Below are 13,997 nucleotides of genomic sequence, written 5' to 3' on the forward strand. Positions count from 1 at the left end.
CAAAATGTAACCGTCACAACCGATCCCTCTTGACTCCGTTCCGGCACGCCCGCTTTTCACCATCCAATCAATTCCTGATGGATAAAGTCAAGTCCCGCCCTGCGTCCGTCGCATATCCTGTTTCACACAGAAATACTACAGACGTTAAATGGGTTGCGAATGGCGTTTCATGTTGACTTTAAGTCCAGACACGTTCCCAAATAGCCCTTACGCACTGCTGTTACTCTTCAGGCGAAAAGACAAACACATGACGCTCTTCAAACGCAGATACTTTGCACTACGGCGGCAGGACGGCAGCCAAGTACTCTTATTGTTCGCGTGGAAAGGCTTCTTCTCTCTGCCCTCTCCTCTAGGTATGATGAAAGTGTATGTCACCCTGAAACTGGTGTCTTTTGGAGTTCAGACTTCTGAGCTTATGAACTGATCCTCACTTGTGCTAGATTCAGAATGTCATCATGACGCAGAGTGAACATGAGCATGTGTTCTGGATCACAGCAGTTTAAGTCTTTATTTTTGAATTCGTCTTGTCCCTTACACACACACACATACACACACACACAGGTACACTACCTACCGAGGCGAGTACTATGAAGAATGATGTCAACCTCCGGGAAGTGTAAATGTGTGTATGCTTTTATACAGGTCTGTTAGCTGCTGTACATCGGTGTGTGTACTCGGTGTCGCTGGACTGTGGCAAACCAACACTTAAGTAATTACACTACTTTTAATATAGACTATATTTTTTTATACGCGGACACAACTCATAAGAACTGCAAAAAAGACGCTTGCTTTGGCACGTATGTACTCAATAGCGCCATGTCCACTTCGTCAGTAAAAGCCTGTCTCTCGGTTCACTGAACAGAATATTCCATAGAATCTGTCGGAAAGGGACGGAGTTCCGAAAAGTCAAAGACAGTCACACTGGCGTAAAAACCAGTCCACTTCCCTTCCAGCGTGTGCACGTGTGTGCGAGGGTAATCAGATCTGGGTCTCCTGAACGCTCTCCTTGGAGCCGTTCGATAGCAACAGTGGCTCAGTCTGCACGTTGGGAACGTGGCTAAGGCCTTTCAGAGTCCCGTGGAAAGTCATCGCCATTGGGATGGGAATTGGCAGGGGAGGCGAGATCGAGCCAGGGTTGGAGGGGTCGCCGGAAGTCCCCATTTTCAAGGTCGAAGCCTGATTTTGCGAGGAAGGGTTGGGTTTGTTGTTGAGCATTCCGGAGGCCATGTTCAAGCCCAACACGTTGTTGTTAAAGTGGTGCGCTTTATAGTAGTGGTTCAGGTGGTCCGCTTGCCCGACGCTCGGGAGCGTCATGATCTCGGGGTCGTGATTCCGCGGACTCTGTCCGCCTCCTCCGCCAGACCCTGCTCCCGTGTGGACGGTGCCCCCTCCCGTGATGCCGCTAGCTCCGCCGGCAGATCCAATCTCATCTTCCACGTTGATGATCTCGATGGCGCGTGCCGGCCCGTGGTGTTTGTGCAGTTGGTGCTGCTTGCGAAGCTTGTAGAAGACGACCAGCATCACGGCCGCCATGAAAGTGATGGCCACAAAGCAGCCGATGATGATCTTGGTCGTCTTCATTACGTCCTCAAGACCTGTCATGTTGGCGACGTCCGTGATGGAGACCGTGAATGGGCGGTCGGGTGCACGAGTGGCTCTGGGCGACAAGGAGGACAGCATCGAACCAGTTGGACCCGCTGACGTGGATGCGGCCGTCGGCGCTGGAAAACTAATTAACGTCTCGTTGACGAACTGCCGTGCCGAACCGTGGCTTTCTTGCCCGGGCTCTACGGTTTCAACGGTGACGGTTGTGAAGTAGCTGTAGCCGTTGCCTGGGTCAGACGCGGAAACGTTCAGCACAGCAGTTGCTGTGGTGTTTCCAGCGGAGTTAGTGACCATACAAGTGTAGGGTCCTGTATCTTGCATGGTCACGTTAGTGAAATTCAGGGTTCCGTCATGCAGGACCGAGATTCGGACTTTGTACGCTCCATGGGTCATCAAGGTTCCGTTGGGGGTCAACCAGTTAACGGACGTCATGGACGTCCCGGTGCGGCATTTGAGCTCCGCCGCCATTCCCTCGGTCACGTTCAGGTCGGTGGGTGGCTCTACAATCACAGGTGCGTAGCAGGTGAAGTCTCGCTGGTCGAGGTCACCGATGTACCTTCCCTTAGTCCCCGGTGGGGCATGGCAGCGTGCACAGCAAGTGGAGTTATCTGGAACAGTTTCTTTAAGCCACCAGCTCAACCACAGAACGTCACAGTTGCAAACCCAAGGGTTATGGTTCAGATGGACCCGCTCTAACTGCTGCAGCGGGGTGAAGAGATCGTGAGGCAGCGAATGCAGAGAGTTATGGGACAGGTTGAGCTCCTCCAGGTTCTTGAGGTCATCGAAGGCGTTCCTCTCAATGACAGAGATCCGAGAGTGCATGAGCCACAGCTTGCGTAGAGACACTAGGCCTTGGAAAGATCCAGGACGCACCACTCCCAGTTGGTTTCCCGACAGCTCCAGTTCCTCTAGCCGCACGAGAGGGGTCAAGTTGGGTACATCCTTAAGCCCGCACATCCCCAGATTCAGGAAACGTAGGTTCAGCAACCCTTCGAACGCAGCCTCCGAGATGAAACTGAGCTTGCGCAGCTCACCGAGGTCTAACCGCCGCAGCGACGGCACGCGGTGGAAGGCGTACGCTGGGAGTGTCTCTATGGGGTTGTTCCTTAACCAGAGTTCACGCAGCTTGCTCAGGTACTCAAACGCCTGTGATGGTACCAGTGGTAGTCTGTTGTCAAAAAGCTCCAGGGTGATAAGATTGGGAAGGCCATTGAAAGCTCCCACTTCTATCTGACGAATCTGGTTCTTAGACAGCTGTAAAATTTCCAGATGGTTTAGGTGCTTGAAGGTGTCTGACCTGATCACCTGCAGAGAAAAAGACAAAGAGAATATAGTGAGTTATAACAGCCGGCTACTCTTACAGGTTAGCAGGTTGATTGATCTAAATCACCGTATGCCTTTGTGCTAGTATGCATGCACATGAAAGTTGCATCTTTGTTGTTTTGTTGCTATTTCAGTATGTGCGTATGCGTGACCATCTGTCACTCTGTGATCAAAGATGACTGGTTTACAATGCCTGGAAGATTTAACAGAGCTTGTTGACCAAGTATCTTTAGCAAGTAATGAAAATTTGTGTTCCATTAGAAATGGCAATATGGCAGTTTAATGAATATCTTGGGTGCTTGCAATAGTCACGACTGGTTGATTTGTTTGAAGTTTTAGGAGCAGCACAGCAATGAAACGGTTTATGTTCTGCATTAAAATCTGAGCAACTTTTTTAGTGAGACACCTGGAGTAAACTAGTCCATAATTGATTCTCTTTCCATTTTAATCTTTCCTAACATTGAAAGTCCAGCAAGGTTTTACGTGCTTTTGGATGTACCTAATTTCGGATGTAGTCGGAAAACACCCTATACACCGGTTCAGGGTATCAAGGAGGTTACCTGTATGGAGTTCTCCTGGAGGTTGAGGTATCGAGTATTGGACGAGATACTCTGAGGAACTTCATTTAAGCCTTTTCTAGTACAAATCACTCGGCTGGCTTGATTGGAACAGCTACAGGGAGCAGGGCAGGCGGGACTGGCTTCGGCCAATCTAGGTCCGAGGAGGTGTGGCCACAACAACAGTTGGACCAACCAGATGAGGGGGGAGGGGCTGAAAAAGCCTGTTACCATAGCAGCCTGCATGGCAACTGAGTCATGTCCTGCCCCTTTCCTAAAACAAAAAAGGCAAACAGTGAGTGCCAAAAAGCCTCAAAACTTCTTAAACGGAAATGGACAAACGACATCCACAAAACAAGAGAGAGAATTAACTTTTTTTACGATTAACTGGTGGAATCAGGTATCTTGTGGCATCAACGTGTAATCCACACAGTTGTCAACAGCACTGGACGCTGCTACGGGAGTCTTCTGCTTGCCATCAGAATCATCACAGTCAGCACTGGCCTTGCTTACTGGAAGAAAATACAGGAGGGTGAACGAGAGAGAGAGAGAAAGAGGACGAGAGAGGTCAAAACCTGCATATATGTACAGCTTATCGTATTTCATATAGCTAAGGGTGTGAGGGTCAATACATCAGCAAACTAAAAACTCTGACCTGTGCAATTAAATGTTGTGACCTCTAGCTCAACCAGAGTAGAATTTAATTTCAGTTCATTTTTTAATGCTTTGTTTTTTATTATTTTTAAACCTTGTAACACAAAACGCTTTCATTTTTTCTCAAACGTGAAAAAAAAACTTCCAGACTTGGAATGGTCTGGCCTTCACTGAAAAACTTTGCGGTTTAATGTTTAATTTAACTAGTGCTTCAGACTGGTTGAAGGCTACAGGTTGTCCTGTCGGAACTATATCTCACTATAAAACTGTCTTTGCGAATTAGTTTATTAAATGTGCATAGATGTATGGTTCTGTACACATAACAATAGATTATTGAGGAGAAAAATGTTAATATAGAATAATTCAACATTCACATGGTTACTTGGAAACAGGCATTCAGTATAAAGAAATGTATGTGCAACCACTGAGCTCTACAATTGAAGAGGTAAACAACTCCCATGTCTGAACACTGATGTTTACTATGAATAAATACAGAATAATGCTCATTTAAATGACCCATGACGAATGTTGGATGACAGTAATGCAATAGCAGCAGAATATGTTTGTATAAACAGCCTTACAACTAAACATTTAGGCAAAATGGTGTTTTAGCATATCCTAACAGACAATAAATATGCAAGAATGTCAGTAAATGCTGCTTATTTAAAAAAAAAAATTTAATAAATTCTACAAAAACGTGTTAGAAGATGTCAGATTAGTAAAAATACTCTTATTATAGGGTAAGACCTGGTGCTGTTCATTTTTCTACCCTCATCCCACAAACCCGACAAATCAAGTAAACACACTTTAGTAAAAAAAAGTAATAGATTTAAAATGCATTTGTTTTATGCTAAGTATAGTTTAAGTCCATTAACATGCCTGTATTTACTGACATATTGCTCAAAATTTACTGATATAAAAATAGTAATTAAACTTTATTTGGAGTACTACTTGTGCACAATGCACATTTTTTAATATTAAGCCTAAAACATGTTTTAATGTCACTATTGATGAGGACTGTATGATCTTTAAATAATATTTAAACTGTACCTAAAGTATCCTTGCAATCGTTCCACTTTAGCACAATCAAATGTACTGAAGTGTATCTTTAGTTAGACACAATTAAAGTGCAGACTTAGCAGACTTTAAATACACCAGTTTAGTATGCTAAAAGTACATTTTTATTAAGTACATAATATTTAAATGTATTTGTACTACACTTAGCATGAAATAAATGTATTTTAAATACATTTTAGTACATTTGTTTTTCACTAGGGCAATATCTGAAATTAAATTTCTTTGGTTTTGATGTTATAATGGAAATTTTTGGAACAAGTAAAACATGCAAAGCAAAAAATAGGGTAGGTTTGCAGATTTATTTTTTTCTTTAACTATTTATTGCATTTATCTAATAAAATAAAAACACTAAGGCACTTAAATAACCATACGCATAATCATCTAAAACATCCTACAAACCCGTAAGCACAAGAAAAGCGTTTTCATGAGAAATGATCAGGTTTTTATCCATTTTTACATCAAAGCCTAAACAGGCATGCGCAAAGCGCATAAGCCTTCAGAACACCGGTAAGTGTGTTTACATGCAGATCGAGGTAATGACAAAAAAACTCCAAATGAATGCCAAACGGCTTTAAAATGTATGACCTTTAGCTGATAACAGAACACCTACTGAGTAAAACCAGAGTATGATTGTGCGTATAAACAGGAATCATCTATTTCAAAGTAACGCAAGAAAATCTTACCATTTCAAAATAAGATTTTAATATAACATCGTGTCATAATATGGCTTTAACATCTTTGTCCATCACACGCAGGCGCATCTCGTTTGTGTGAGTGTATGTGTGTGTGCGTGTGTGTGTCACAGGTGCGGTGGTGCAGCTTCACTGTAACCATGACAACGCTAAATTGATTTGCAGATGCTGGGTGTCGGAATCCGGTTGGGTGGCGGCGCTCTGTTTGCACTACGGCTTCGTTAAAAGCAGCCACAGGCCAAAGAAAACGAGTCGAATGCACAAATTAAACGTCTGTTTCATAAGCCGTTGTATTGATTATTAATTAACCTTCATAAGACATCAGATGCGGCGATCTCCATCATGACGGACAGAGTCCGCAGTGGGTCTCTTGCTCTTATATGAGAGAAAATCGGTGCATCTGAATGCGTTAGTGACTGCGGCGTCTTAACGGAGACCGTCGTACGCGCGTGAAATACACAAGTGAGGCCCCGACACACACACAGACACACACACACACACACAGGCTCGCTCGCTCGAAGACGCGCAACAAAATGGCACACGGGTGTCTGTGTAATTCACGGATAATGAGAAAGAAAAATGCAAATCGAGTCGAGCCGTCATTTACATCGTCGATGTGTTCCAAACGGCCAGATTCATTTCTATAAATAAAGATCGAAATAAATAAATAAACAAACGGAATAGCAAATAAATAAATAAAACGAACGCTGAATGAAAGATCTTACCGTTCTCCTCTCATGCATCCATCACATCATCCGGATCCTCTTCTAATGAATCATACACATCATAACCATGTGGAAACCTATTAAATCAAATCAACGTCCGTCAATCATTCAGCATGAAGCTGCTAATCCATTTGACATCATTCGATATCGTGCATCAGATCAAATGCATATCGTACCTTTTCCTTTCTCCTCGACGGATCTTCTTCTAATGATTTTTCCCCCCGTTGATTCGGCGTCTCTCACAGATCCGGCGCGCGTCAGTGTGCGCGGACACGGTGAATATATAGTTAACAGATCATACCACCGCTGGAACAAAAACGATGCAATCGCTCGCTGTAAAGTGTGAAAATCGAATGTAATTTGATTATCCGGGGTATGAGGCGCACAAACCTACTGGCGCATTTTTCTAAGTGTATGCAGGCAGATCGTGTGCGTCGTGGCCGTACAGAGGGACGGATGCTGCACCCAGCGCAACATCTTACGTAAAGTCCGTAGCGACGGTCCTGAATACAGCGACCAGCTGAAGAACGGACCACTGAGACATGCACAAAACACACCTGCTGTAGCCTGTTTCCATACATCCATGCATTCACACATCAGTCCGTGAATTCATCCTCGGTTTCATCTCGGCACCTCACTCAGGCTTGGAGATTCTAATTCTACACCTACTGAAGCTTAACATGTGTGTTTAAAATGGCAAAGCTGGTTGTCTAAACCAGTGCTTCTGAGCTGCTTTTGCGTTTTGAAAATTGTTAGTATTAACTTGAAGTGCCTAAACAAAATAAATGATTAAATGACAACTAAATGTCAGTCGGTTTTGGTTTCACGGTGGACTTTCATGCATACATTTTTCCTAAAAATCAAACAAATATGAAACTGACAACGTTACATTTCCAGTGAAATTGGGTTGATTCTACCAAATAACAGCTAATATCTGCAACAAAACAGTGTTTGAATGTGTGAATGATTATAGGCATTTTATGATTCAGAGTTAGCAACTCTATTGTATTTTACATGACATGTATGCATCTGGGAGATGCTTTCATCTGAAGCGATTTGCATTGCATTTCAAGGTGCACACTGTTTTTCATGCATTCTGTAGGAATCGAACCCATGACACTGATGTAGCAACCTGTTAAGAGTGACCCGGCCATTGGACTTTGTGGGCTAAATGAATTTTGTGATCCAGAATATAATAAATTTCACTTTCATTGGATGAATATTTAGTTCACAAAATGGCTTTAGTAAGTAACAGCATTTTGACATGAAATACAAATTAATTTTAGGCTCCATAACGATCCACCCTTCGAAAAGCACTTATCTAAATGATGTTTAAATTGCTAGTTTTGTATCTTGAGCTACATATAAACAACATTTATATTTGTTAATTGATATCTATATGTTTGTAATAGACACTAAATGTTTGCCAGAGATGACAACCATGATGGAGTAAGTTATTTAAGTTACTTGTTCAAAGTTCAGCTCCAGGGTTTTCAATCAGGGGTCTGTGAAGGTCCCGCCTGTGGACAGACATAAAAACTGGTCATTTTCTTTCTTGGTTCTTCATCAGATTTGGAGAAATGCAAGTAATCCACACCACTCCAGTACATCAATTAACATCTTGTGAAGCCAAAAGTGTGTTTGTAAGAAACAAATATATCATTAAGACATTTTAAAGTCCATAATATTGCTTTGTCCAGTGAAAACGATGCCTCATCTGAATTAGGAGAGAAGTCTGCACAGATCAAGCATTGTTTACATGCCAAAACAGCTCTAAACAAATATGCTGGTGGATTTTGATGTGAGAGACAACGGAAGATGGACGTTTTCACTGGATTTACCCTGCTGAAAAATCCAGCATGGCTGGTCACCAGCATAAGGTATGTTTTATGTGCTGGCATGGGATGGTGGTTGCTGGTATAGTGCTAATTAGTGCTGGTCCAGGCTGGTTTATGCTGGTATAGTGCTGGTCCAGACTAGTTTATGATGGTATAGTGCTAGTTAGTGCTGGTATGGTACTTGTCCAGGCTGGTTTATGCTGATATAGTGCTGGTCCAGACTGGTTTATGATGGTATAGTGCTAGTTAGTGCTGGTATAGTGCTGGTCCAGGCTGGTTTATGCTGGCATAGTGCTGGTCCAGACTGGTTTATGATGGTATAGTGCTGGTATAGTACTGGTCCAGGCTGATTTTTTATGCTGATATAGTGCTGGTTTATGCTGATATAGTGCTGGTCCAGACTGGTTTATGATGGTATAGTGCTAGTTAGTGCTGGTATAGTACTGGTCCAGGCTGGTTTATGCTGATATAGTGCTGGTCCAGACTGGTTTATGATGGTATAGTGCTAGTTAGTGCTGGTATAGTGCTGGTCCAGGCTGATTTATGCTGGTATAGTGCTGGTCCAGACTGGTTTATGATGGTATAGTGCTGGTATAGTATTGGTCCAGGCTGTTTTATGCTGGTATAGTGCTACTTTGTTGCCGGTATAGTGTTAGTCCAGACTGGTTTATGCTGGTCCCATGGGATGCTGTTTTGCTGGTCCCCAGCATGGTAAGCAGGTGTGCCGGTGGACTAGCATAAGGTATGTTTTACATGCTGGGACCAGCTTGGGATGCCGGTGTGCTGGTGGACCAGCATTTGTTGTGTTTTGGGTGCTGGTATAATCCCAGCAAGACCACAACAAAACTTGTGTATGTGTTACGCATCACATTTTTTTTGAAAATGGTTTGTGTTTGTAGTTAAAGACCAACACAATTTTCCAAAATCATTTAAATAAATGATTTAATAAAGAAAAACACATTGCTGTTTACATTTTTGTCCCCAAAATACTACTTGCATACAGATAACTGGCCTACTGAAACTCAATCCTGCAAGACCATGCTGGTGAACCAGCATCACCAGCTCCATTTTGCTTGAGAACAGCATGGATATGCTGGTCCACCAGCTAGACCAGCACTATACCAGCACTAACTAGCACTATACCAACATAAACCAGTCTGGACCAGCACTATACCAGCACTATACCAGCATAAACCAGCCTGGACCAGCACTATACCAGCACAAACTAGCACTATACCAGCATAAACCAGTCTGCACCAGCGCTATACCAGCATAAACCAGCCTGGACCAGCACTATGCCAGTATAAACCAGTCTGGACCAGCAATATACCAGCATAAACCAGCCTGGACCAGCACAAACTTGCACTATACCAGCATAAACCAGCCTGGACCAGCATTTTACCGCCATAGACAAGCCTGGACCAGGACTATACCAGCATAAACCAGCATGGACCACAAACTAGCACTATACCAGCATAAACCAGCCTGGACCAGCAATATACCAGCATAAACCAGCCTAGATCAGCACTATACCAGCATGCTGGATTTTTCAGCAGGGTATGGACTCATACCCCTTAAAACATCTTAATGATGGATTTATTTCTTAGAAACATGTAGCTTTCCTCTTCTCAAGACGTTAACTGATAGATTGGAGTAGTGTGGATTACTTGTGGATTATTGTGCAGTTTTTATCAGCTGTTTGGACTCTCATTCTGACAGCACCCATCCACTGCAGAGCATCCATTTGTGAGCAAGTGACAGGATGCTACATTTCTCCAAATCTGATGAGGAAACAAACTCATCGGCATCTTGGATGCCCTGAGGGTGAGTACATATTCAGGAAATGTTCTTGTTTGGGTGAACTATGCCTTAATAGAGGACACAATATGTATGTTATTAATTCATTTAGTTTATTTAAAACACTGCCAGGAATGCAAAATGCATAATTTGAATTCACACAGGCAGGCCTAAAAACACTCACAGGTATGTTTTTGCTATGGAAGCTCAGTTTCAAACACCAATTTATTTTAAAATTAAAATTTCAGTAAGCTTTTTCTTTTTGGTGGTAGCTTTGTGGTCCCTACTAAAGTTTGATGACCGCTAGTAATGCTGATTCTCTCAGTAAATGAATTAATGAATAAACAGGGCGTCTTCAACTGTCGTAATGGTGCTTGGCCTGCATGTTGAACATGCTTGTGGTAGTTAGTTCATATTAGCGGCCCTGTTTGATCTCTCCTCCGGTTCTATGTTGAACTCTGTCTGCGTCCCACACACTTGTGTCCTCCAGTATGTATTATGACTTAATGATAAGCCATCTACCTCTCTCTCTCTCTCTCTCTCTTTCTCTCCATCCCCCTCCCATTAAGAATCCAGTCACACAGTGGTGCAGTGGATATTCTGCCTTCCCTCACCTCACTCGTTCCGTACAACACGCACAGATGCGTGCACACAAATATAAACAAACAAACAATAAAAGACTCCCCCGTTCTGCGTGGTCTACATCACTCCCTCTCGTTTAAGGCCAAACTTGAGCTGTGTCATCAGTTCTGTTGACGTTTTTTACGCATCTGTCGTGCGTCGGGTTTCTGCTCTCACAATGTCACGGCCACGCAGATGTGTTCCTCAGTATTTCCGCGTGTTCATTTTTCTTCCCGTGCATTTGTACGCCAATATCTTGAGGCGTATCGTGTATGTTTTCTTCTCACTGAGGCTGCTGATGTGGGTTTCATGTATGTATGTGCGTTCATGTGGAGGACTGTGTTTGTGTGTTGTGAATGAGTTCTCTGTATCTCCCTCACCGAAACGCGATGTGCTTCTGTTACTAATACCAACGCGATGGCCTGCTACATACGGACATGTTTAGCTTAGTTTGGCACTGGTATTATTAAGCATTATTATCTCCAGAACCTGTTTTGCACATCTTATTGCTGTAAAAAATTATATCAAAATTACAAACCAGTTTGTTCATCCCAGCCAGTTGACTTCCTTCACGTCTTAAATAATCTGTCAATCCATTAATTGCAATTAATTGGATCCAAAATAAAAGTTTTTCTTTACATAATATGTATGTGTACTGTGTATATTTATTATGTATTTATTAGTGCTGTTAATCACATCCAAAATAAACGTTTTTGTTTACATAATAGGCTATGTGTGTATTGTGTATTTTTATGTTCAGTGCTGTCAAATGATTAATCACCATTAATCGCGTTCAAAATAAAAGTTTTTGTTTATATGTGCATGTACTATGTATATTTATAGTGCTGTCAAACGATTAATCACGATTAATCAGATCCAAAATAAAAGTTTTTGTTTCATGCTGTCAAACGATTAATCATGATTAATCAAATCCAAAATAAGTTTTTGTTTATAAAATATGTGTGTGTACTGTTTATATTTATAGTGCTGTCAAACGATTATTCACATTCAAAATAAAAGTTTTTGTTTATATAATATGTGCGTATACTGTGTATATTTAAAGTGCTGTCAAACGATTAATCACAATTTGTCATATCCAAAATAAGTTTTTGTTTCGTGCTGTCAAACGATTAATCACGATTAACCACATCCAAAACAAGTTTTTGTTTATATAATATGTGTGTACTGTGTATATTTATAGTGCTGTCAAACGATTATTCACGATTAATCATATCCAAAATAAAAGTTTTTGTTTTGTGCTGTCAAACGATTAATCATGATTAATCACATCCAAAATACGTTTTTGTTTATATAAAATGTGTGTGTACTGTGTATATTTATAGTGCTGTCAAACGATTAATCGCGATTAATCAGATCCAAAATAAAAGTTTTTGTTTACACAATGTATGTGTGTGTACTGTGTACATTTATTATGTATATATAAATACACCCACATGCATGTATATATTTAAGGAAAATATGTTATGTTTACATATTAAATATGTTTATATATATAAATATACACAGTACATACACATACCTTATGTAAACTAAAACGTTTAATTTGGATGCAATAAATCACGATTAATCGTTTGAAACACATGTATGCATATATTTATGAAAAATAAGTTTATATATTAAATATTTATATATTATATAAATGATATGAATATAAATATATACATGTAATATTGTGCAAATATGTATTATGTAAATAACTTAATTTAGATGCGATTAATTGCGATTAACCACTTGACAGCACTATTAAACACATGCATGTATATATTTATGAAAAATAAGTTTACATATTGAATATGTTCATATATTATATAAATTATATAAATATAAATACATACATGTAATATTGTGCAAACATGTGTTATATAAATAAAAGCGTTAAATTTTAATGCGATTAATCACAATTAATTTTTTGACAGGACTATTAAACATGCATGCATGTATTTATGAAAAATAAGTTTATATATTGAATATATTTATAAATATATACATGTAATATTGTGCAAATATGTATTTTTTAAATAAAAACTTTTATTTTGGATGCAATTAATCACGATTAATCGTTTGACAGCACTAGAATGAATGTATCCTAAATCATAATATGTTGAAAATAATCTCAAAATATACTATTTCTCATTTCAAATGGTTCAGAAGAGATTTAACATAGCCGTTAAGTAGGCTAATAATGAATTTAGCTAGATGCTCAAAACTTTCTCATTACTAGCCATATTATGAACTTTTACTCCATAGTGTAAGGCCAGGAACATATTCGACACAAGTACGTGAGTGCAGATGCAAACTATTAGCCATTTCATCGTTGTGGTTGGTGAATGCTGTGGTTAATGCTGCTACATGAGACTAATAAATGATTTGCAATTAAAAGCAGTCTGTTAGTGAATTAATGATGCCTCAAAATTGTGTATTTTTTTAAAAGTTGCAGATTTAATAATATATTTATACACATACAAATAAAATGTAGAAGTAAACTAGCATCATGAATGAACATTTTTAAACACTAATAGTTAAAGGTTTGTGGTCTGTAAAATTTTATTTTATTTCATTGGAAGAAATTAATACTTATAAAGCAAGGATGCATTAAACTGATTACAAGTGAGAGTAAAGACATTTATAATGTCTCTAAAAATTCTGGAATGATTTTCGGAGGATCGTGTGACATTGAAGACTGGAGTAATGATGCTTTGCATCCCAGGAATAAATTAAAATTTAAAATATATTCAAAAACAAAGCAGTTATTCTGAATTGTAATAATATTTCAGAATATTACTGTTTTTACTGTATTTTTGGTCAAATAAATGCAGCCTTGGTGAGCAGAACAGTTTTTTTCTCAAAAAAAAAAATACTTTAAAATCTTTCCGACCCCATGCTTTTGAATGGCAGTGTAACTGAACTACGTATTTTTCAAATGCATGAAATATTCGAAATAATATCTCATGCATACAGTTAAACAGACAAGCTTTGCGTCTTCTCTCGAGTGGAAAACAGCATTAAAACAGATGGAGAGATGTGATTTCGGATCCACCACCAGAGGTCCCTGTCATTCCAGGATTAATGACTGGTTGCTATAGTTAC

General features: G+C 40.2%; 1 protein-coding gene across 2 annotated transcripts; it reads right to left on the reverse strand.

Annotated features, from left to right (window-relative positions):
- Positions 1-482: 482 nt before the first annotated feature.
- On the reverse strand, positions 483-7,277 carry lrrc4bb (leucine rich repeat containing 4Bb). 2 transcript variants are annotated; one of them, XM_051135585.1, is made up of 5 exons: positions 6,810-7,277; positions 6,634-6,710; positions 3,867-3,997; positions 3,489-3,759; positions 483-2,910 (listed from the first exon to the last, which is right to left on the reverse strand). In XM_051135585.1, exons 4-5 carry the CDS (start codon positions 3,729-3,731, stop codon positions 979-981), a joined length of 2,175 nt encoding a protein of 724 aa, XP_050991542.1. In that variant the 5' UTR covers positions 3,732-3,759; positions 3,867-3,997; positions 6,634-6,710; positions 6,810-7,277; the 3' UTR covers positions 483-978. The 2 variants fall into 2 exon arrangements, with proteins under 2 accessions (XP_050991542.1, XP_050991543.1); XM_051135586.1 differs by having other exon boundaries at positions 3,858-3,997.
- Between the last annotated feature and the right edge of the window lie 6,720 nt (positions 7,278-13,997).

Source organism: Labeo rohita, chromosome 18 (assembly GCF_022985175.1).
Source record: "Labeo rohita strain BAU-BD-2019 chromosome 18, IGBB_LRoh.1.0, whole genome shotgun sequence".
Taxonomy (NCBI): Eukaryota; Metazoa; Chordata; class Actinopteri; order Cypriniformes; family Cyprinidae; genus Labeo; species Labeo rohita.